At 42.8% G+C, this 25,722-nt stretch overlaps 1 protein-coding gene across 1 annotated transcript in view; it reads right to left on the minus strand.

The window, feature by feature from the left end:
- Window positions 1-25,722, minus strand: part of GREB1 (growth regulating estrogen receptor binding 1) — a 656,933-nt gene that overhangs the window by 310,579 nt on the left and 320,632 nt on the right. Inside the window, exons 5-10 of the mRNA XM_078647791.1 lie at window positions 23,599-23,781; window positions 22,080-22,223; window positions 18,171-18,299; window positions 13,323-13,436; window positions 7,997-8,179; window positions 4,563-4,748 (exon numbers count right to left, since the gene is read on the minus strand). Of these exons, the coding sequence (XP_078503917.1) occupies window positions 4,563-4,748; window positions 7,997-8,179; window positions 13,323-13,436; window positions 18,171-18,299; window positions 22,080-22,223; window positions 23,599-23,781 (939 nt within the window). The remainder of the gene's footprint in view (window positions 1-4,562; window positions 4,749-7,996; window positions 8,180-13,322; window positions 13,437-18,170; window positions 18,300-22,079; window positions 22,224-23,598; window positions 23,782-25,722) is intronic.

A 25,722-nucleotide genomic window follows, 5' to 3' on the forward strand; every position in this document is an offset into this window, starting at 1 on the left:
AGTACAAGGATCTGGGCCTAAATCCATTGTTTTATTGCACTCCACACCACCCTGGGTTAGACACTGGCTATATGCAAATCAGCTCTGACCCTGTGCCTCATGGGAACAGTCCAGTCCGAACTACCAAGCCATGTCTTTCCCAGACCGGAATCAAGCATCCAAGGACCGGTTTCTGGCTATCAGCCTTCATCAGCCTGGATAGCTTGACTCCAGTGGTGTGGAGAGCCTGGGACTCACGTCTGAGCATACCCAGCCCACTCGGGGTGAAAATTGCAAAAAACACAGTTGATGGACAGAATGTAGAACAATGTCATACATTCATCCCAGTACAAGGATCTGGGCCTAAATCCATCGTTTTTTTGCACTCCACACCACCCTGGGTTAGACACTGGCTATATGCAAATCAGCTCTGACCCTGTGCCTCATGGGAACAGTCCAGTCCGAACTACCAAGCCATGTCTTTCCTAGACCGGAATCAAGCATCCAAGGACCGGTTTCTGGCTATCAGCCTTCATCAGCCTGGATAGCTTGACTACAGTGGTGTGGAGAGCCTGGGACTCACGTCTGAGCATACCCAGCCCACTCGGGGTGAAAATTGCAAAAAACACAGTTGATGGACAGAATGTAGAACAATGTCATACATTCATCCCAGTACAAGGATCTGGGCCTAAATCCATTGTTTTATTGCACTCCACACCACCCTGGGTTAGACACTGGCTATATGCAAATCAGCTCTGACCCTGTGCCTCATGGGAACAGTCCAGTCCGAACTACCAAGCCATGTCTTTCCCAGACCGGAATCAAGCATCCAAGGACCGGTTTCTGGCTATCAGCCTTCATCAGCCTGGATAGCTTGACTCCAGTGGTGTGGAGAGCCTGGGACTCACGTCTGAGCATACCCAGCCCACTCGGGGTGAAAATTGCAAAAAACACAGTTGATGGACAGAATGTAGAACAATGTCATACATTCATCCCAGTACAAGGATCTGGGCCTAAATCCATCGTTTTTTTTGCACTCCACACCACCCTGGGTTAGACACTGGCTATATGCAAATCAGCTCTGACCCTGTGCCTCATGGGAACAGTCCAGTCCGAACTACCAAGCCATGTCTTTCCTAGACCGGAATCAAGCATCCAAGGACCGGTTTCTGGCTATCAGCCTTCATCAGCCTGGATAGCTTGACTCCAGTGGTGTGGAGAGCCTGGGACTCACGTCTGAGCATACCCAGCCCACTTGGGGTGAAAATTGCAAAAAACACAGTTGATGGACAGAATGTAGAACAATGTCATACATTCATCCCAGTACAATGATCTGGGCCTAAATCCATTGTTTTATTGCACTCCACACCACCCTGGGTTAGACACTGGCTATATGCAAATCAGCTCTGACCCTGTGCCTCATGGGAACAGTCCAGTCCGAACTACCAAGCCATGTCTTTCCCAGACCGGAATCAAGCATCCAAGGACCGGTTTCTGGCTATCAGCCTTCATCAGCCTGGATAGCTTGACTCCAGTGGTGTGGAGAGCCTGGGACTCACGTCTGAGCATACCCAGCCCACTCGGGGTGAAAGTTGCAAAAAAACACAGTCCCAGACCGGAATCAAGCATCCAAGGACGGGAGATGATTAAAGGAGTGATTGTTTGATTTACAAATAATGCACGGTTTCTTGGCAGGTGGGCACATAATCTTCCCTGCGGCGTTTCACATCTCTCGAACTCAGAGCAATCTGCCAACCAATGTCACCCGCTTGGAAATGGTTACATTCTACACACTTCCGAGAGTTCAAACACATAGCAAGATCGCGCTTTCTTCGCATGTGTATGTGCTGAAACGCAGTCGCAGCTCCGCAGGACATGCTATGCACAAAAGCAGACCAAGTAAACACAATGAGTCTTGGAGGGCGCATTTAGGGGTAAAGTTGCTAGTGCTGGGTGCGCGAATCGTGGTAACCTCAACTGGCTTTAATGGAACCAGCCTCTTCAGAACAGTTCACCCCGTTCACTTCAATGTGATCACCCTTCCATCATATCGTCACCAATTAGCGTCCACTGGCTTCAAAGCCATCACTAAGCGCTTTGTAATATCGTCGGAGGTATGAAGCGCTATGTGAATGCAACAGCACACGGTGTGATGCTGCGGCCCCGAGACCTCCGGCCACAGCCCTGAGCGCACAACGAAGCCTGACTCCTTGAATGCAGTGTGGAGGACTGGGGCACGGGGGGGGGGTTCACATGTATCACCACGGTGGTGGTGCCGCGGTGCACACAGGCTCAGGGGGTCCTCGAGGCCTCCCGCCTCAGCCCGCCAGGCACACGCCCCCATGGAAAAATACGGCCAGCATCAAATTGAACAGCGGGAGGGGGCAGGAACGGGCTCACGGACAGCGGGAGGGGGGGGCAGGAACGGGCTCACGGACACGGGATGGGGGGCGGTAACGGACAGAGGGACATCGCACAACCTACCCCTACAAACGACACTTCCAAAATGGCAAAAACAATGCTTTAAAAAAAAAAACACCGCCCACCACCTCATGACGATAGCAAGGGGGCGGGATGAGTAAAAATCGCGGGAACGCCCACGAATCTGCTCAGGGAATGAGTGACGCATCTCTGTTCCAATGGCTAGCCTCCATTTATGGAGCTAGCCAATGGGACAGAGAGGCGGGACGAAGCCCCATACATGTAAACAAAGGTTTTTCGCTTGCAAAGCTTTCGGCGAGGCGAAACCTAAAAAAGGAAAGAGAAACAAGACTACTACAAGAGGTCAGTTCCGGACCCAATCACTAGATGGCGAAATAATGCACAACATGTCAATCCAGAAAAGATTGATGCTGCAAAACGTTTAAAGTTTAAAGCATATACAGACAGAAATAGATTTACCATTTGTGAAAGAGTGAGCAGAGTTTACCCTGAGAATCTACGTTGACTGTGTTGATGTTAACTCTATGAGAGTTCTACTGAACAAATTGCAAGTGACTGGTGTGTGTAAATAGGTCTAAATGCTCGTGTGCAACCATAACATATGATTTCTAGTCTAATGAAAGGCACAATCATTACCTTATTTGTCCAAGTGACTATACTCAATGACAAAATAAAGGTAATGCGTAAGTGCTAGTTGTGCTGATCATTTAAAACTACCAATCCATGACTAATGTTGTTGTAGAACATGTTAAAACTTCACAAATGTTATACTGCTTAGCACAGTGTTGATCTTCCAAATAGGAATGTTTTTGATAGGCAAATTCAGTGTGGAATTGTGTACGGAGGTTTACAACAAAAAGCACTATTAAAAACAATGACCTTTACAGCCTGCCCGCAGAAAGACCTAATAAGTGAAAACAGACACTCAAGGCATTAATGCAACAGTACAGTGAATAAAACGAAGGCATTCTGTTCTCAGTTTCAACTTTTTACCAGGCATAGGCTAGTGTTGTATTACAATTTCAATATTTCACAGCAAGCATTATACATTTTCACTAGCCTCAGAAACTATTCTCATACCACATATGCACAATGACCAGAAAATGTTCTACCCAATATCCACCACCTTTAATTTCACTCCAGAAACTGAAACGACTTCCAGCAAATACTACCGTGAACACAGGTATAAAGTCGTCCCATACATGCCACTTTTAAAGGCTCATGCAATTGTAAAGCCACCTCATTATAAATGGTACAGATTTATCAGTTTTAGGACATGTTATCAAGTATAAAAGTTAGTTTTGCATAGTTTGCATGGATTGTAAATGATATTGAACATAAAGAACTATCCCCCAGATTCATCATTGTCCCGCTTTGCGAGTCCTTAATAGCGATGATTAAGGAATCGCTATTAAAGACTCGCAAAACGGGATTCATGTAGAAATCGCAATTTTATTTGCGATTCCTACATCTTCCTTATTTGTGATTAGCAAATTGCTAATCGCAAATAAGGAATGACTCCCCATTCATTCCTATCATTCCTTATTTGCGATTAGCAATTTGCTAATCGCAAATAAGGATGCGATTTCAAGGGTGCCAGGGGTGTCCAAAGGTCCTGTAGCACCCCTGAAATGTAAATGTAGACTGATGTTGCGCACACACATGTCCAAAGGACATGTGTGTGTGTAATATACAACTTAGATAAATGCACTAAAGTGCATTTTTCTAAGTTTCCGCTATTTACCACGAAGTCAGACTTCACGGTAAATAGCGGCCAAAAATAGCGATTTCGCAATTTTTAAAAGGTTCATTATTAGCATTTAAGGAATCTCAAATTGAGATTCCTTAAATGCGATCGCAATTTGATAAATCACAATTATTTGCATTTTTCAAATTGCGAGTTCATGAACCATTGATGAATCTCAAATGCCATTTTTGCGGGCGCAAACGGTCAAATTTTGCGATTCGCACCGTTTGCGCTCGCAAAAATGCTTGATGAATCGACCTGTAAGCAAAATTGACTTGTTTTTCATTTTCACTGTATGTATTTAAAGGATAGATCACATTTGTACATATCCGGTGCAAGAAGGACAAGGAAAAATATTTGGCCTATCATTTTAAAAAGCACAATTAACTCTCACCAAGTTGAACCAGGTAATAGACCGTGAGCAAGAGCTGCATTTCCTCCGATATTGGCAGAATGGCTGGGCCGCCGTACTGTTCATAAGCTTTAGGAATGCACTGTGAGTTTTGGTAGCACGTGGTTAAAAGTGGGCTCACTATTATGTCACTTAAGTTCCCACAAAGATAAGGGAAATTTCCGTGTCCTGCAATGGATACAAAAAATATTTGATAATGTACCAAAAACAGCATTTCATTCACCATTAATTGTATGCAGATATGTATAAACTTTAACTTATATAACATTTTAGTTTTATGGACTGTCTGACAACATAAAACACCCGCTTTCTGTACTAGGATCCATTTTTTTTTCTTCATGCAGTCAAGGACGATTGTTTTGTGAATCTCATCAGACAGACTTGCAATCGCATTCTGCTCTCTCACTATGTAGACTGAATCACAGGGGGAGAGGACATTGCATTTTTCTAGGTGCCACGTGGCGTACATACATGACCTTAGGGCATGTATGTGCGCCACATATGAACACATGCATATTTCAGGCGCGCAACAGGGTGTCCTTTTGGCCCCCTTGCACCCTTGAAATTGCATGCGCAATTTAGGAGCACCTGTTGAGTACTCGCAAATTGTGCTTGCAACTCCCATTTATTCCTATAGGCCTCTAGGCCCATAGAAATGAATGGGAAGCCATTCCTTATTTGCGACTCGCAATTTGCGAGTCGCAAATAAGGAATGTGTAGGAATCGCAATTTAATTCACGAAACCTACATACATTGCATTTCGCAAGTCCATAATAGCGAATCGGTAAAATTTGCTATTAAGGACTCACAAAATAGAATGTTGATACATCTGCCCATACTTTCAGGCTCATTGGCATGTTCTACATTTTTTTACTTTTGATTAACTGTTTTTGATAAAGTAATGCAGGCAGATATTCTTCTAATATTTTCTCACATAGATAACATTTAACAATTTAGGGCCTGTTTATAAAGTCGGTTAGAGTTGTCTCTGACCCACATCACTGTGGTTTCTCAACCGACCGACCTCAGGTCGGCAGTCTGACACCGCAAATACGATGAGACCACATATGGTGCGGTCGCAAATCCCCATTTTCCTATGGGAGCTTGTGCGACGGTCAGAAACCAGCCGCAGTACAAGCTCCTATAGAGAAATGGGAGTTACAGTAAATCCCTGCACCATGTGGCAGGCACTCACGGTGCCACCCACACTGTGCAGGTATGTACAGGGGGTCTCCATAGGTGCCCTCCGGCCCACAACCGTAGGACGCAGAGAGAAGGGGGCCCTTCTAGGCGTCCCCAAAGTCGCTTTCCGGAAGGCTTTTCATGTCGGAAAGCCCAACATGCATTCTTGTCTTTAAGATGGCAAGGGAAATTAGCGAAAAAATATTTAACCCAGTTAATTTAATTTATTTATTAACGTATTGGTAATATCATTCTATTTAATATCCTTTCAAAATTATTAGATATTTTCCGAATTCCCTCTCTGTCTCAATAACCCCACACCCCCTCCCCGACTTCAAACACACACGCCACTAAAAAGTCTTTTCTACTCAATTCCCTTTTTCCTAAAAAAAAGAATCTGATTTCTGATTCTGTCTCATCATCACATTACAACACAGAAACTCTAGGGCATATTAACAAGCCCCTATTGCCACCACTGCGTCACTTTTCAGGACTTTGTAATGGCAATAGGGGCTTCGCCTTATTTACAAGGCAGCTTTAAGCCACTTTAAGTGGCTTAAAGCTGCCTTGTAAATAAGGCCCCCTTTCAAGCAACACTTAGCATGAAAAGGGAGGGCAATGGGTGCTGCGTAGGCATTCCACTGCAACATCCACTAATTTTTAAGCTGTCCCTATTTACAAGGGAGGTGTAAATAGGATGCAGCGCCAAAATTAAGAGCAGGGAAAACCTGATCTTAAACAGGCTAAACAAGGAGAAATGTTTAATTTCTCTTCATCTTGCTGTTTCCATGTGTGCTGCATTGTGAAGCACACGTGGAAACAGCAAACCACCATTGATTGTTTATGTGCACGAAGGTGCCCCTTCCTGCACATGAACAATCCCTTAAAAAATGACGTTTTGCAATTTCTATGTGTGCTGCATTAAGCAGCACACGTAGAAGTTACAAAATGCCATTAAAGATTGTTTATGTGCAGGAAGGAAGACCTTCCTGCATATTAACAATCTTACCCTCAACGCAGACACCCTTGCACGTGTCTGTGTTGGTGCTAGGCTGCTAAATTTAGCATCAGTGCAGGGGGAAACTGAGGGCTGCACCATATTGTTGTACATATAGTGCAGCCCTGTGTTTCAGAAGTGGCAGAGTGTGGTGTTAAGCCAGGAAGGCTAACGCTCTGCTCTGTCACTTCTAAGCAAATATTCCCCTCTAGGTTTTATGGTCACTGGTCTCAAACCTTTTTTGCTGTTGCAATCAGTTTGTGGATATGGTTAATCTTCATTGCGGGCTTGGTCTTTTTCAGAGGGTAATGCGGACGTATGGTCTGGCTCACTGCCCTGAATTTGGAGATTACATAACATGACTTCCTTGCTGGAGAAGAATGATGTGCCTTGTAGCCATCATGCTTGTGGTAAAAGGACAAGGAGGAGAAAACAATGCCCTTTGACCATTATGATTTGCCATTACAAACATATCTTTCTTACTGTCCAACAAGTCCTAGATGTTAATTTTAAATAGCTAATCGTGATTCATGGAAAATCAATGATTATAGCAGGTATGACAATCCCTTAATGACTAATCAAGATTGACATTTTTTTGGGGAAAATAATTTGTCTGTTTGACATGCCTATGCCTTGGCAAATGTTTGAAAAACATACTAAATTAATTAAAAGAATGTACAATTTTAATATGTGGCCATGATGCCAAACTGAAACTAGGAGATAACAGCAACCCTGAATCACAGTTTCCTTTCTGGTTGTGGTTGCACTTAAATAAAAGTGTCTTGAAGATGATGGGGAATCACAAGTCACCCTCAGATTCAATTTTATGCTCCAAGGTACTCATTCCAAAGCTTGCCAGGAAACAGCAGGCAGGTTGCAAAACTTAAGAATCTATAACAGATTCATAAAGGAAAAATAGATTTTGAGAACAAATACCAACTTCACCAAGGATATTGAGAACAGATGATATATCTCACCATACTTAAAACATGATCAAAAACATGTATCTCTTCCCTCTATTCATTAATTGAACCTACTTTGTTATAGGTATTATCGGCACCTGTATGGCAATTTTTTAAATATGTATATAAACACACTGATGGTGCTATCTCATAAACAGCGCAAAGAAATTAAATATATCTAAATTTTCTACTGCAGTGTCTATAAAAGGGCAAACACAAGACTGTGTTAGTCTATGTCACATGTCAATTCTTTAAAAAAGAAAACACAAATTTACCTTTAAAAATTACTGGCTTGCACATGCATTTTTGAAGGAGATTGTCAGGTACTGAAACAGGTTCTCCAGAGGCAACCACTGGTGATGGGAGAGAGGTTCCAAGAGAGGACGGTTGTGTGTACGTTGTTCCTGTGGTGTCTTGAACAAGAGATGAATGTTGTACATAAGGTGTTCCAATACCCTCTAAAATTAAAACACAGTATTACAAACTATGCCTCTTTTCAAATTCGTAGACAAGAGTACTCCAAAAACAGATTTAACATCACATATTTAATTCAAATCAAAATAACTTTGGCACAGTCTCAAAATAAGAGCATTTATATCTGATAGAAATGTGCAATTTTTGCAGGGTCACTCTACCCTTTTTTTTTGCCTTTGTGCTGGCTATAGAACTCTGTGCACTTTACTCCTGCTGTACGGATAAAGGGCTTGTGCTCCTCCTTTGAACATGGTAAAATTGGTATACGCTATATTTAACTTAGCTATAAATCCCAAGTATACGGTGCCAAACTGTACCCGGGGCTAGTAAGTTAAATGTAACCAGTGGGGTGCAGCATCCTTTGTGCCAACCACTACAGTAACAGAGTAAACAATGTATCCAGGCCTATCCCTGTAGCCTGGCTGTGCACTTTTAAACTAGCAACTCAACCTGTCAAAAATAAACCCTTTTGACAGGCTTAAACCTTCCTTTTAAATATTAATAGGTCACCTCTAATTTAGGCCCTATTGCCCATAGGGTAGGGTGCATGGTATTTAAAAGTAGAACATGAAGAAGTTTGATACTCCCTATGTCCTTACAGTGAACGCATACAAGCTATTTTCAATCTATCAAAGCAGGCTGCTTCAATTGGGAAACCTTGGGTTATATTATAACACTTCATAATGCTAAATTCAGATTGGTAACTACAAGAAAAATATTTAAGGAACAATTTTTTTTGTAGTTAAACAAAATCCAATTTAATGGTAAAATCGGATTTTGGCTAACTATTACAGAAAAGATACTTTAGGAAACTTACCTATGAAGGCCATTCTGTAAGTATTCAACTGTCATCTGGAAGCTTGTTGGCTCCCCTGTAGTGAGGTAGGAACTGCTCCCAGGATAGCAACAATTGTGTTTCGGGAGGTATTGGCGTCCCCTGAACAGGATGGCCTGGGGGCTGTGCCAAAAACTCTGGTGCACTTCAAAGGGCCCGCTCCGTCACAAGCAGTTATAGCTCACACCTGGGCCTGCCTCCCCTTTTATCTTTATAGTCAGTCAGGCATCAGTCACCTGTGGGAGGGAGAGCTGCCCCAAAAAGTCTTTAGAGTGGCCACTGGGTCCAGCTGTGAGCATCCTCTTTAAGATTAGAGTGTAAAATCCTAACTAAATGACACATCCAGCTTAAGAGGTCGGCTGGGGTTTTACATATAACATTTGGGGCACACTTCAAAGGAGGTAAACAGAATTCCAAAACACTTTGTGTGTATACACTGTCTGGTTGCTTAAAGCTCAGCTTTGACTTTTGTCCCTGAGTTTGTTAAGGGTACATGGGCGGCCCAAAACAAAATGTTTGTGTTAGATAACAAGGATACTGGGATTACCAAATACACTCCCTATTCACACCACCAGCCGACAGATCCTATGTTTAGTGTGGCCGAAGACTTCTGCCATCTTGCAAAATACCTAACATGGGTAGGTTTAGCCCCAAGAACCTTACCCAATCGGTTGAGGTGTCCCTAGAGGTCATTACCACAGATAAGCTTGTGCCAGGCATAAATGTGGCATTTCCAGGCACCTGCTTCAGAACACTCCTGGAACTGTGGAAGTTCAGAACAGGACTGAACCAGCTGTCTGTGACTTGGAAGAGCCAAGAAGACTGAACCTGCTCTCCCTCTTGAACCCAGGAGAAAAACATGGACTTCGAGGGTCATAAGGCTGACCTCCTGTTAAAGCTACAGGGGCACAGCAAGCTACAAGAGACCTTTTCCTGCAACTCCCAATCTTACCAGTGGTAATTGGCCAGTAAAAGTGGAATAACTCGCTCATAGGAGGAGAAGAAACAGAGTTTAGAATTGAAATCACCCCTTAGGGTTTGCCAGCCCAGGGCCCTTCCGCTTGTGATGTGGGCAACATTAAGTGAACTATAAAATACTTAATTTTTATCAGTCAAGTGTGGCTAAAAGGCTTTTGATGAATCGCATTTCATCCTTGTAACTGCTTAATAAATTCAGGAGGATATTGTGACTTTTTGTCAATTGCAGGGCCTCCCAAGTGAACAATTAAGTGATTTGGAAGAATCAGATGAGTGTTGTAAAATGCTCATCGAGTGCATTCCAAACTCTAAGGGGCATATTCAAAAGCCCCCATCACCACAACAAAGACACTTTCAGAGACGTTGTTGTGGCAATAGGGGCTTGCCCTATTCACAAGGCAGCGTTAAGTCACGTCAAGTGGCTTAATGCGGCTTACGCTGCCTTGTGATTAGGGCCCCCTTCACTCTGTTTTTAGCGTGAAAGGGGCGTGCACTAGGCGTTTCACCGCAACACCCATTGAGTTTGACGCTACCTCCTATTCACAAGGGCAGCGTAAATAGAAGGTAGCGCCAAACTTAAGACCAGGAAAAATCTGGTCTTAAGGTGGCGAAATGAGAAGAACTGCTTTATTTCTCCTCGTTTTTGCTTTTTCCATTTGTGCTGCCTTGTGCAGCACACATGGAAAAAGTAAAATGCCAAGGTTTGTTTATATACAGGAAGGTGTCCCTTCCTGTACATAAACATACCTTTTTTAGGTCTCGCCTGAGCCAGCGCATGCGCTGCTCAGCAAGACATTTTGTAAACGGGCTTTTAAAAGTGCTACCCCATAGGCTTTTTCTGGCCTCAAGCTTGCGTGCACGCACGCAGCCGCCATCTGTGTTTTCTCCGTCATGAGTCATTAGGCATTAAGTGCATCACGATCACTTTCGCGGCCGCGTCACTTTCACGGCAGCGCTGCCAATGCTTGTTTGTCATGGCATCAGCAGGGTGTTCCAAACAGTCACAGCTTACTGACAAAAGTAGAATTTTATTCCTTATGAGCACTCACAACTGTTACCTTCTCCAGTCCAAACACATGTGGCTGCTTGGACAGGAAGCAGTGCGACTCACACAACAATCCCCCGGAAACAAAGGTTGCGGTTTCCATAAAGTTTTTACACCACAAGAAAAGTTCTTCATACACAGAGAATACGTCCATGACTCGAACATAGCTGCACAGGTGGGACACTCTCAGCAAATCCTTCCGAAAGCACTATTCAGAAGCCCATGCACTCGCGCAGTGGCCGATTTAACTCTCAGGTCACAGCCACCAGTCTGGCTGAAGGGGGCCAACTCGGAATGGGTGGAATTACCTTACTTAGAGATGGAAGTATTACTGTTCTTTAATTGGAAGACATTTGCGGAAGCACTCCGTTCAAACAGGTTAAAAAAAAGGCCGCCATCTTGAATGAGGATATCAACAGCAGATGCAAATGACAGCTTGAACAACACGTTAAAAGGCTTGATGGCATATCGCTCGACACTCATTTTCACTTTCACTTTTGCAATGCTATCATGGTTCGCCTTGTTATGATTCACACCTGTTCTACAGCCTTTGCATTCCCTTCATTCTGCGAGGTTTGGAATGGGTTAATAGCCCATAGCTCCTTGCTGGGTCCAGCCGTAGCTAATCAACCGTAGCTAACTGAAATGCTGCACGCTCTCATCGGCAGCGAGTTATAATTGACAGAACACACTGCCTCAGCCCTTCCCACTCAGCGCGTGCACCAGAGAAGCCGGAAGGTAGCTCCGCTCTTCGCTTTCAGGATGACTAATGCGGTCCTGTACATGTAAGTGAGATTCCGGACACATTGTTCCTTCCTTGTAATGCAGAGCACCCACTCCCAGCCACATTTGCCTACTTTATTATTTTTTATACAGGTAAATTGACTATCGAAGATACCTACTTCGCATGGCACCATTGATATGATGCACAAACTTAATTATTAAGTCTGTATAGGATTTATTGACACCGGAGTGAGCGGCTCTCCCTCGCCCAGCCCATAATAATTGGAACAAACACCCGCTCCTACACGCCGTCATTGCTATACCAGTCAATTCCCATTGTTTTCCATTCCCAACTGGCTTACTAGTTCTAAACTATTGTTCCTCTTTTCTCAGTTAGCGCTATTCACTGGCGGCTGCCAGTCACAGCAGGAACTTCATATCCCTCCTTTTCCAAGTAACAGATTTCACGCCTCCTGCGGCCATCAGCCCCTATTTCATTACGTTCTCCCCGACAATGCCCGGTTCAGAGTAAGCTCCATGCTCTCCTCTTTCGCGCATCTTTCTGTCACTTGTCACTCGCGCCTCCACTGTCTTGTATGTGTGTATGACTTTAATTCCGCACAGCTCCTTCGTGCTATCTTGGGTATATTCTGTGATACATTTTTTTAAAGTTTAAAACACTTGATTCTGTCAACTAATGGCAAGACTTTATCAATTGAGTTTTCTCCTATTCTTTTGGAGTCCTTCTCGCTTAGCTCCTTTCTCAGACAACTGTGTCACACTGAGTTAATGCTATTTAAACCAGGAATGGCAGCAATCTCGCCGCATGGAATAGGAGGCTTAACCTCTTTTTAAAACAAGCATTGGCATAGCCAATAGGGCTCGCTTTTGGGACCTTATAGCCATGCAGCAGTTGATCTTGTTGCACCAAGAATTTTGGGCTGCATAACTAAATACTTATAAGGTCCCAAAAGCGAGACATATTGGCTATGCCAATGCTTGTTTTAAATGCTGTTTTGTAACTTACATGTGTGCTGCATGAAGCAGCACACATATGGTGCAGCTTGGCGCTTCCGAAGTGGCGATGAGAGGCATTAAGCCAAGGAGGCTAAGGCCTCTCACCTCCACTTCCTACAGAATATGGACCTAAGTGTTTAACCTCTACTGATGGTCATCCCTTTTATGTGAAGAAGCTAATCTTTATGCTGGTTGTACGACAACAAATAATTCCACTCACCTCAAATAATCACTTTTAAACACAAACTTCATAACCCTACCTAATCAGGGTTCTTCTGGGGCTTTTCTTGACTTTACTAGACACAGATTAGTCTCACCAAATAAACCAATTAGGGATTATAAAGCAAACATATTTTGCTTAGCAAGTTATATATGAGTGCCACACTCTCCTCCCCTCAGATTCAAGCCGAAGGGCCGCTAAAATATTCAATGATGGTGAATAATTAAATATATTTGTAGCTATCTGGACCCTGGCGTGGGTCTGATGGTCCTGGGTCTAGTCTACTCAAGTATTTCATAAAACACTTACCAGGTTTGTTTCTGTTATTTGTGTTGAGAACATTGTTAGTTTCGACTGCTGTTGGCGATTCAGGTGACCATCCTTTGTGACGCTTTTTGGGTGGGCCAGAATTAGTTAAAGTGCCTACAGAAACAGACAAATAAAAAACAATCTAAAAAAAAAGATAAAGCTTTAGCTAATGCCAAATCCAGCATCACAATGCACACTATTGTTTGCATTCTCAGCAAAGAGGCCAAGCAGTGAATGACCATTCTTTACACATGATCACCCATATTGCCTCTGGTAGCAGTGGGCAGTGTGGGAAATTTGAACTGAGGTGGAAGACTCGAAGATTACCTGTTTTTATTCATGCACCTACCAAAAGCGCCCAATCAAACTTTAAATACACCTTGGTGGCTAGAAGCCATTGCGTTCATAGTGTAGGGTAAGCAAAAACATTAACTTGTACATTCAAGAAACAAACACTTTACTGATTTAATGCATTGCACTATGAACAGAAAATATATACATGCATTACATGCTCCTTATAGAGAGCATATATTCTAAATGGTTCTCTAAACTATTCTACTTTTTCTTCATTATATTTTTACTTTACAGTTACTTAGCTCAGCTGGAATTAATTGATGCGCAGAGAGATTCATATGCACACCGCCATCAAAAAAACACAGACATGGTTAGTAAGGAAAGGCAGCTAAATTTGTTGAGCATCCAATTCCTCATAAAGTTCCGTCTCGTGACCTAATTTCCCGCTTAGTTCCCGTACACGCCAAAGTATCGACTGTGCATGTTGATCTTCATTTTTCAATGTGATAACTAAGGCACCGGTCCCTGCTGCCCCTTCAAATGATCTGAAACATGGTCTTGTTGGAACCGGTGATGAGTGTTATTCGCAATAACACCACGTGATAGCAGCAAATATCAACTGCTCAGCAACTCATTCAGAATGGAACTTTATAAAGCAACGTGTACGAAAGCATTGGGACAAAACTGTACGGAAGCAAATGCAAAGGAGACCATATCTTAAAACGTGCACAGAGTGCATGGCTGAGATGTTGGCTGTAGTTTGGCCTGTTTGTGAGAGGTAGGGTGAGGAGGCCCTGGTGCATGAGGTTTCACTGAGTGGGAAATATCACTGCACAAAAACCGTGTGGTGTTGATCTGTGCACGAGAATCGATGCAGTGCCGCAAGCACTTAACCTCTCTAGGAGTGGACTGTATCAAAAGTAGAACCCGACAGTGGTATGCGTCAGCGGCGTCAACCAGGGTATATACCACCTGGAAGCAGCATAAATCAAGGTAACGCCCCCTAGAGAGTAAGTAGTTTATGGAATGTAGCAAGACGATTCAGAGCACTAACCCACTGGGGCAAAGTGAAGCCATGATCAGGGAGTACTATATGGGGGCACCCAGGAGGAGCAGACACCCAAATCACAGGCACAATTTCGCCAGTGAGGGAGCAGTGTAATGTGTATACCTAGGAGCGCCAGGGCCCAAAGCCAGTGGGGCAATGTTCAGCCATCAGTGAGAACTCTATTAGCTATCAAGGGAGTGAAACACCCCAAACACCCCCCGAAGCTACACCCCTGACTATATTGATTGCCATCAGGAGTGACGGAGGACCAGCCTACCAACAGCCCTGTTATGTACAATGTAACACCGTACCCAAGCCCACTTAGCAACTTTACGGTTGGAAGAATGAACTGTGGAACCTGCTGCTAATGTATATCAGTTGGACCCGGTGGGTGAGTTCATTCAGTAGCACGATAAAACCCAAAGAATCGAGGCATCGTTAATCCGCTAAACAAAATTCAGCCCGGCACATCAGAAGACCCCACCACCCATTAGAGATGTTGATTAGCCACCAAAGTGAGTTTTGAGGTTCAGCCGGGAGTAGTAGAGGACCCACCGATTCAAGGCACTGGCAAACCAGTGGGGGAGTCCACCCAGGGGCTTCCGCAGTGCAACACAGAGGAGATGTTTTCAAAGCCGAGCCATCCATAACCCCCAAGATGGAGTGCAATATGGTTTCCACCGTTAAGTGAGAGATGGCCAAGCACTTGGAGGCGCTGGTGAACCACAGAGGGAATGCTATAGGGCAGTGTTTCCCAAACTATGAGTCGCAAGTTGATTTTTGGGTAGGTCACAAAAGTCCAAGCGTTAAATAAAGATGCCGTTAAAATCGGTTTTTCTCTTGTCACATTTGCTGCACTTCAAAGACAAAGGTCATATTTCAGGCTATGACTTCTGACAAATTGCTGCTAATTTTTATTAACATTGAAGATTGGTGCTTACAAACTCCTCTCACTTTGCAGTCAGAGAAAGAAAAGTAAAGTGAATTATTTCATAATCTTGCTGGGGTACAGGTGTGTGATACTAAAGGCTGTCATTCTGTGTAACAAACAACATGTAAATACCTATGTATGAGTTGTACACATTCAGCAGTTAGGATAGGAAAAATTAAGCATTTTGTTTTCATAATTCTTAAGTGTGATGGAAATAAAGATTTTAATAGAAACAAAATGAAACAAGACGCTTTACTTGGTGGTGGACAGGTGATAAATATTCACAGCAATTGACTTCCGCACAATATAATTTGTGTGCAGTATACTTCTATCAGTAAAACGGTATGTTTGTGCAAACCAGTGGCCATTTCAATAGAAAATAGGCTGTCTATAAATAACAGTATGCTATCACACAATGCTTTAGTTACATTAAAAAAATGCCCCTGCTCATGTTCATTAAAGCTAGGTGGGTCGCAAATACTGCAGTTCTAAAAACTGGTTTGTGGTTCTAAAAAGTTTGCTAACCAATGTTATATTGAGTTCACCCAGGAGTAACAAAGGGGTCCAGGATTAAGCTGCACGACGGAAGGAGGCAGAGGACTTGGCTTTGGGCAATTTCCATATCCGAACAGGACCAACATGCAAAATGCCAGAGCTTTACCTGGAGCCGAGGAAGGAGGGGTTTAAAATTCCTGGAGACGGAGAGGGGAGACTCAGCAGCTCTAACACACAACGTTGTACAATTCAAGATGGCAGGTGTTTTGATTATATATGTGTGACTTAGGGCAGGATTAGAACTCTGGTGGACAGCCTCCCATCGATCAGAGTGGTGGAGCAATAGGCTACCACCCACCATACTAAGCGATCTCAGCAGAGTTTCCATAGCAGTCTAACTGAAAAACAAATACATCATATTATCAGCTCCAAGTAGGGCAGACGGGCTGATGCACCGACACGGATGGCCTCAACTCCTTCTGACTATCAGTGCAGGGTTTCTAACAGTGGAGCTAGGGTAGGTGAGGGGAGGTTGATAGGGTATTCCACCATTAAATCAGGTCCTTAATTATACCTGCCATGGGGGAGGACTAGTACTTCATTTTAAAAGCAAAAACCACCCAAAGTAGATGCAGGCTTGCATTGTGCACATTTGCTAAATTCTCAATAGTCACAGACAGCTTAGAAAATATTTTTGTAGCACTTCTGACATTCGCTAGGTTGAATATCAGGGTTGAGATACTGTAGGTGAATACTCCATGGTCTATGCTAATGCATGTAAGATGTCATTCATATAAGGTAATATTTGCATCCAGAGTCACAAACAGTGAAAAACAGTACGACTCTCTTTTCTTAACATTGAAACTATACTTTTCTGGTATATGTTGCGCATGCAAATTAAATACAAAATTACCACAGTACTGAATTTGGTGAAACCACTGGGGTCTCAGGTTAGTTGCTGAGCCGCCTCATACATAGCACATGCTGTTTGCTGCAGTATTGAAAATAATGTTACGAATTAATTATATAGTTTATCCTGATTTATATTTATGGTCAGTCATTGAGGAATGATGCAAGTCGTGAAAGACCTAAAACCTGAAAGATTCAGGTACATGAATCTTTACAGCTTTGTATAGGCTGGCTAGTGCAGCTCATTACGTACTAACTCCACGTGCAAAGTACTCAAGTGCATAACACATTCAGCTCCTCCAGGTTGGTAAGGAGTGGCATATGTCATAACAAACACAATGTTATCCATGAGTCTCACTGAGTGCCACTGGCATGAATATCATAAACTAATATGGTCATTCACTGCTATGGCATAGCAAGAGTGGAAACAAAAGTTGTTCCCTTTGAATTCCAGGCACAGGCTGCTGTGACACGGATCTCAGAGAGCCTTTTAGGTCAACACTGGCTCTCTACCCCGATGGTGAGCAGAGAGCACAGCTTGGAAGTGTAGGGAAGGCACAAATGATAGTGGTTGTTTTTCAACATTCGGGACAAGGCGGAAAAGTCCTGTGTTGTATGGCTCCCCGATTGCTCCTCTGTCCCTGGGTATTAGCTGAAGGCAGGGACACATGATTTGGGGCAGTGGGGGAAATACACAACATACAATTATAGATGGATACAAAGTGAATAGGAGGAATATTTTTCACCTCAAGGTTTTAAGTGTCATTATTGACAACTCAAGCTTCTCTCTCCCTATCTATTTGTTGCCATTTAGAAGTCTCCTGTAAAGAACACCTTGGTTATTCATTGTTACCAATCTATAATTCTACATGCTATCTTGGGACTTCTACTTCAGATTGTAACCTATTTATACATTATAGTAAAATAGTTATCCTGCAAGATCACAAGAGTTTGCATAGAACTATATTTTTTCATATTTCAAAATATGTCATTTCATGAATTTCAACTTCATTGTGCACATCCGGTACCACATCCTCCTTCCTTGAGATTTTCCTCCAAGGCAGGACATTAAGTGATGTTTAAAAAGGTGTACACACGCTATACATACAAAGACATGCAATAACAACAAAGGACATTAACAGACAACAGTCAGCAAAATGGAAGAAAGTACCTAAAACAGTAGGTCTTGTAGGCACCGAAGAGCTGCTCTTGTTTGGCTGCTGTTGTTTCATAGGGTCTCTGACATTTAACACTGTTGTGTTGATAGATATTGCTGCAGAGCCAGTGTCAAGAGATAACCCTGAAAAGTATTAAAGATCATGTTAGTTATACTTACCAATTATTATTAATTGTATTACGTCTAATGGAAAGAGAGATTAGAGTAGCCCTGTGTCCCAAAATTTCATTAGAAACACTTAATGGTATCTCGCCTGAAAAGGGCATATCTTGCACTTAAGAGCCTGCAAGAGAAAGGCAAGAAATTATTGAATTTTTCAAGCATAATGGAAATTACGCATGGCCAATTTACAAGGAGAAGCAACAAAATATAGTGATGTCTGTAAACTTTTGTGTCAATGACATGGCAATAAATGGGGACTGCTTGTGGAGATGTCTAGGTTTTGGTACAGTTCACTGATGAATATTGTCAGAAGGCTACAGAATGGGACATTGCGGAAGGCTAGTCCATCTTTATGAGACCAGTATGGCATTATTAAGGATCTTGCAAATGTATACCTCTTATGCTTAACAAATACAAAGCACAAACTCTAAAATTAAGAATGTTATTTGGTTCAACAACCACCCCTCAGGTGCTACGGTGAACTCCAAGCAACCCTTTTTATTTGATAGGAATGTGTGGTTAAAATAACCTACCGATCCCTTTCCCAACACTTCCCCCTTCGGACAGCCCTATCATGGTAGCACTCCTCCCTCTAGGCAGTCATTGTGAAACTGGTACATTGGGCTACAAATGAACATTCAACAGTAAATGGCGCAGCACTGGTGTCCATGTTTTCGAACGCATGTTATATAAAGCAAGCGCAGAAAGTCAGTGTCTGTATAAAGTAGGTCTCTTCTAGCATACTAAATTCAAAGCAAAGGGTCACTAAAACTAGTTTTATTAGAGTGAATGTTCCAGCAAACACATTTTGTAGGGTACTGAATGGCCCACAACACAATAACCCTAAACCCTACAGTAATTTTATTTTATTTTAAGTAACTCCTGTCACTTGTTTGCACCTTTAATTGAAACAATTGGCAGCTGCAGTCTTTCTTTTTCCTTTCTATTCTCTGGCACTTTTGAAGTGAAGAAGAGGGACATGGTACTTTGTTACTTTATGAGTGTATTTTTTGTCATTCTACAACGAGTCTCCTCATAAAGTAACATAGCAACATGTGTCTCACCTCTATTTGTAATAGAACAGCAAGGAGGAAGAATGACTGGGACTGCCAAGAGATGTTACAATGGAAAAAGTAGTGGCTCTGAGATTGTACACTTTGGGCTATTCAATGCACAAAGACACGTTGGGTGGAACCTCCCACTTAACGGTAATATACATAGCAAAGAGATTTATTTATTGATTTATTTATTCAAAGTTTTATATAGCGCGAACAAGATCCTTACAGATATCAGAGCGCTTCACAGAGACAGGAGTAGAGGCAGCAGGAATGAACAAGATAATGGGAACAGTATAGTAATCACTAACATAATAGCATAACAATAATGTACAGAAACATATCAAAATACAATCAGGTAAACAAGTAATATAAGACGGCACAAGTCATTGCTCCCACTACAGAAGGGTTCAGGTAAAAACCTTGGATGTGTGGATGGCTTATACCAATTTCTTAGGATAGAGAAAGCACTGGGTGGGGGCATCGGGAGGGTGATTCAATACATCAAAGTGTAACATATATTGGTCGGTAGTAAGAGAGTAGGGTAGTAGTGACACCAACAAGTAGGAGTATAGTGCCAAAGAAAAAGGTGATCAGTGATAAAAAGCGATGTAGAGTCTCAGATCCAATGTCTATAAAGTTCAGGAGATCTTGGCCAGAAGGATTGTTTTCACCTCTTTCTTGAAGAGTGCAGTGGAGGAGATAAGCCTGGTTTCCGGAGGGAGCGCATTCCAGATCCTGGGTGCCATTCCTGAGAAGGAGCGCTTGTATGTTTTTTCTTTCCGGAATCTATGAGGTTTCAGGAGTAGATTTTTTGTACTTCTATTGGATCTCGACCCTCCTGATATAGCCAACTTTTGAGCGAGGTAGTTGGGTGCCTTGTGGTGCACGGCCGAGTGTGTCATAACTGCAATTTTTTGCTGTATTCTGGCTTCAAAAGGCAGACATTTTAGAGATTTTAAGTCTGGGCATATATGCGAATGTTTTCTTGAACCAGTAATGAGTCTCGCGGCAGCGTTCAGGGAGGCTCTTAGGGGTGCTGTTGTGGATAGCGGGAGTCCGCTGAGGGCCACAATTCCATAGTCTATGCGCGGGATGACTAAAGCTTGTACAGCAGTTTGGAAGTCTTTGGCAGGGAGGAAGGGTTTAAGTTTCTGTTAAATCCAGTCTTCAAATGATAAGTAGGGAGGAGACTGGTGTAGATTAGAGGTTCTTTATTGAAGATCCTCCATAGATACCACAGTTTCCTCAGTGTGTTGATTTGGAAATTAGCTCCTTTTGTGGCTTTGGTGACGTGCTGCTGCATGTTGAGCTTGGCGTCGAGTGTGATGCCAAGGGATTTCGCTGAGTCCACGATGGTAGGTTGGACATTGAGTGCTGTTAGGTTATTGAGCCAAGTTTGGGTGGTGGAAATTTTCGCCGGGGGTGAGATGAGTAGGAACTCAGTTTTCAGCGCATTTAGTTTGAGGTGATTATCGGCCAACCAAGATTGAGTGTTGCTAAGTGTGGAATTCAGAAGTTTAATATCATCCGAGGATTGTAGCTTTAAGTAAAGTTGTGTGTCATCGGCGTACATATGGAATTGAACATTGGATGCTTGGAGCAAGGTGGCGAGCGGTTCCATGACGAGGTTGAACAGTGTGGGGGAGAGGGAAGATCCTTGTGGAACACCTAGATCTGCAGGCACTGGTTTAGATAGCACATTGTCGATCTTGAACTTCTGAGACCGGTTATGAAGGAAGGATGAAAACCATTTGAGAACAGTTCCCGATAGACCCATTCTTGTGCTTAGCAGCTCCAGTAAGTTCTCATGTTTGACCGTGTCAAATGCTGAAGAGAGGTCAAGAAGGATGAGGAGGCAGGACTCATTGCGATCAAGGATTTGGAGGGCATCATCAATTATGTGTGTCATAGCTGTTTCCGTGCTATGTTTCGCTCGGAAGCCTGATTGGTGAGGGTTGAGAAAGTCAAATTGGTCAATGTGTTTTGTTAGTTGGAGTTGAACACATTTCTCCAGCAGTTTGGCCAGGGTGGGGATATTGGTGATAGGCCGGTAATTGTTCAGGTCAGACGGGTCAGCTGTGGGTTTCTTGAGTATAGGTGTGACTTGCCCCACCTTGAGGGAGTCTAGGATGAGTCCTTGTTGAAGGGAGCTGTTGATGATTTTGGTCCAAAGAGGGAGGAGCAAGGGGATGAAGTCTTTTACTGCATTAGCTGGTAGGGGGTCTGTGAGGTGATTAGAGGGCTTCAAGGTGCAGAGTAGTTTGTGTATTGCTTCTTCCGAGTAGGTGTCGAAGTACAGCCAGGATGCCTTATTTTTAGGTTGAATGTTAGACATTCTGGTGTGGTTGGGGAATCGGCTTAAATCCATGACGAGGTCATTTCTTATGTTGTCGGTCTTTAGCTTAAAGAAAGCAGAGAAGGCTTCACAGTGTGGGGTGTCGCTTGTTGCGTTGTTTGATTGTAAGGGTTGTGTCTTTGTTTGAGTCTTGATTAGTTCGAACAGTTTTCTTGGCCTGTTTTTTGCTTGATGGTTTGTGAATGTATCTTTAGTTTCTTTGAAAGACATCTCAAAAGCACCCAGATGAAGAGACAAACGTATTTCTTGGTACACTACACCATGATATTAAAAACACCTGTGAGAGCTACTGAGAACAAATCATGGAGCATCAAGTGAAGTTGTTACCTGTCGGCTGCATGCCATTCGGGACATTTGGATGGACTGCATTCACCGGCTCACTCGTCCTGGTCAGGTTCGAATTTGGTCCCTTGGAAGCTTGGACTGGTATGATTGACCCACCATTGGGTGCTGGAGGTCGGCCTCTGATCTCTAGGAAAAAAAAACTCTCTTCAATGAATGATGTTTTCCCTAAACCCGCTTGTATAAAGTTTGTAAGGTCAACTTCTCCCATAATTTTAAGCTAAATTGCAACAAAATACTACAGTTAAAAAATGAGAAAGTATTGAAACTGGCAAACTGTTGGAATCTTACATCCTTCCAGCAAAGTTATGTAAATAAAATGAAACTGAGAACTGAGTTTTAATCTAAGCGGTAGGAGCTACACTCCTACAACCATGAGGTGTAGGAAGAGATGGGCACAGGATGGTAATTTTGCACCTCTTTACTACTCCACTGCCAGTGATGAGAAATGTCACGGAATACTGAGGCTTTTTCACTTTACTGTGACCTCCTATTATTCCCTGAGTCATGATAAGCAATAAGCATACTCCATCAAAGAGGCTTATTTCAAGTTTGGCACAGGGGATATTCTGTCACAAATGTGCGCGCGTCCCGTCTGCCATATCACAAGCTCACTGTAACCTATGAGACTTTTAATACGGCAGACAGGATATCCGCCATGTTTTGAAGGATTATCACGTCTGCCAAACTGTAAATAAGGCCCTGGATATTGTATTAATTTACTTAACTTTCTCCATGAAAGTTTTACAACATAGCATGAAGCCTCAAAAGCACTAAACCACATTTAGACTGTTATGCAGAATATATAGTTTTATTAAAATTAAATTTCACAAAATAACCACAATCTTACATCATTTTAGTGAAATAAAACTTAAGCCATGTTTGAAAATGACCTATTCGGTCAACTTCTAGAGAAGGCGAGGACAACCTTGAAATAAGTCATGTTGGGTCCTTTTCTCGAAAACATTTGCACACCTAAGTAATACTTGGGTATTTAAATGCCCCATTTCCAAGTGCAAATCCATGTTACCAATCTTCAGAAACCTGTATATTTATTTCCTTGCAATGAAAATTCAAGGACTATGTTTGAATATGCAGAGTGATCAAATCTGTACACGAAGGCAAGTCTGCAGGCATTCCATCGTGTTGACTCCTGCCAACATTGACGTTACAACGACTATTTTGTTACCACGCGTACCATTACATCGCAAGTCATTTCAATGACTTGCTCTAGGGGGCGCGCTAATCCAACACCTTCCCTGCTGTTGCACAAACTAGAGTAGGAATAGTAAATAATACTATTCCTAAATCCAGCGCGCCCCCCACAGCAAGTCGTTGTAACGACTTGAGATGTACTGGTTCGCATTGTAACAACGCAGTTGTTGTAACGACCGAGTTGTAATGGCATGCGATGTGTTCGCATGCGTTGTAAAGACACATATTTAATGTGCCCTATGTACAACTAGTTTGAAACACGTACAGTGCTTTAGCACTATTGTCTTACCTGCTCCTTTCCAATAAATAAGGGATCCTTTCACAAGCATTCCCTGAGCATTCCGGACCAGGTAATATTTTAAATGCTTCTGCTTCTTGGGCTGCGTTGTCAGCTTAAGATTGATATGATTGGAAAATTCTGTAAAGTAGCGGAAACCTTTCTCACCACAGCCAACACAATTGCCGGAGAAACCTGGGAGAAAAACAAGTAATTTACAATTAATGTGAAACAGGATCCCAAGCAGTTCTGTGTTAGAAAGACTATGATCCTTCCTTTAGAAAACCACAAGGCTTCATGTGTAAAATAAACAAATATAATATGAAAAGCGCCTTGCTCCAGACCATGATACATCAGAGCAGTGTTAGTAAAGCACAAGAACTGCAAAATGCACACCCAATTTCACCCCACTGTAGCTGTGCTTAATGCACTGTAGTTGTGTTGTGTTCTAAATCTATGAAGCAGAGTTAATATCATAAGGCTTCTTGGCACTAAATACCAATTCATCCAACAGACACAACTCCACTGTTAACTGAACTATACTAAAACATCTAAAATAATTGATTTTCAGGAGCATATTTATTAACCTACTGCAAGTTCGTTCCAAGCCTTGGCGGCCAGAAAAGAAAGGCACGTCCATCAAATCCAGATATTTTAACCTTTGAGGTTGTAGCAAGGTCCCCTAGTATCAGAGTTTCTCTGCACAGAATAGTGTGATCTTCCCACACAGCACCTTCCGAACCATGCACAGGGATTTGAATAAGACCCGCTTCTTCACAGGGACCAGTGAAGAGCTAAGCTGGAGAGACATGGCCTATCTTTAAATGTGCCATGACTCGAGCTGCTGACTGATACAGTCTAAGAAGTCTGAATCCTAAATACAAATATTCCAGGTGGGATCCTAACTCAGCGCTGAAAGTTTCAAAAAGTAAAACACAAGTAATCGTTGTGAAACAAAACCCCATCATGCCAGCATTCCAAACTCCACCAGTTTCACTTGAGACGTCATCTGGTTGGCAAGTCAAAAGGACCAACAATTCTAAGATATGAGAGTGAGACTAAAGTACGTTTCCAGGATATGACTGACAATTTCTGAAGTCAATGGCTGGAGGTTCCTGACACAAGAAGCCAATGACTGAAGGAGAATGGACCATCGTCCCTTTGAGAAATTATGAAGTATAATATGTTTGCCATGAATGGTGCAAGCACTATTACTTGTTAAACCTAAAAAGGAGACAGGAACTCATTAAATGATGGATCCTTCACGACAGGACCGTAAACAGTTAAATGCTATTCATCCAAATACTTATTTCTTCCAGTCTAGCGATCAATTTTTAATGGGTCATGGTGAAGAAGAAACCTGAAAGGTGTAATAATAGATATGCTTCAATATCATCACCATTTAGTTCCCATCTTAAGTTAACTAAAATTGAAGTGACAGCATCTTCCTTTATTTTTTCCAAGAAAGAGTTGAAATTGAGATAATATTGCATATGCAATAATATTTCGCTGGGTAAGGGAAATTCCATACTGGATGGAATTTGTTAGGATTATTTGATTCTGCGCAAGGAGGAGGATAAGAGAATATTCCATGAAGGGGCAGCCAGTCAATAAGGGCGGCAGGGCTCAAACGCCCTCCATTTTCCAAAGCACAATGAGTATCTTTTAGGCTGTGCAAAGGTCAGCTTGAGAGACACTCACTTTGTCAGGATCAGACAGCCAGGTGCTTTGCATGTACTAATGAGCCGGCGCCCGGCAGCCTGAGACAGGCTTTACCGGGCTGAAGATTTCACAGCCCTAGGTGCAGTGACCTCATCAGCCCAGCAAAACCCTGTGAGGTGCTGCTCCACATGACGAGAGGGAGAGTCACCAATAGGCTCAGCCCCTGGCGCTTTGAATTTACAGAATATCCTTACGCCTCACAGTGTCTTATTTATGGCCCTCTCCATTGGTGCAACCTAACAACAGCTGGCTGAACCACATGCTCTCTGAATTGGCCACTAAGGGCCCAAATTTGAGTTTGGTGGACCGTGTTAATACTCTCATCTTGGTGAGTACTCCTCCAACCAAATTTATAGATGTCCACCGACCCACTGGACAGCTCATGCGTTTATAGGAACCGCCTGGTCTGTAATA

The sequence above is a fragment of the Lissotriton helveticus genome, chromosome 6 (genome assembly GCF_964261635.1).
Source record: "Lissotriton helveticus chromosome 6, aLisHel1.1, whole genome shotgun sequence".
Taxonomy (NCBI): Eukaryota; Metazoa; Chordata; class Amphibia; order Caudata; family Salamandridae; genus Lissotriton; species Lissotriton helveticus.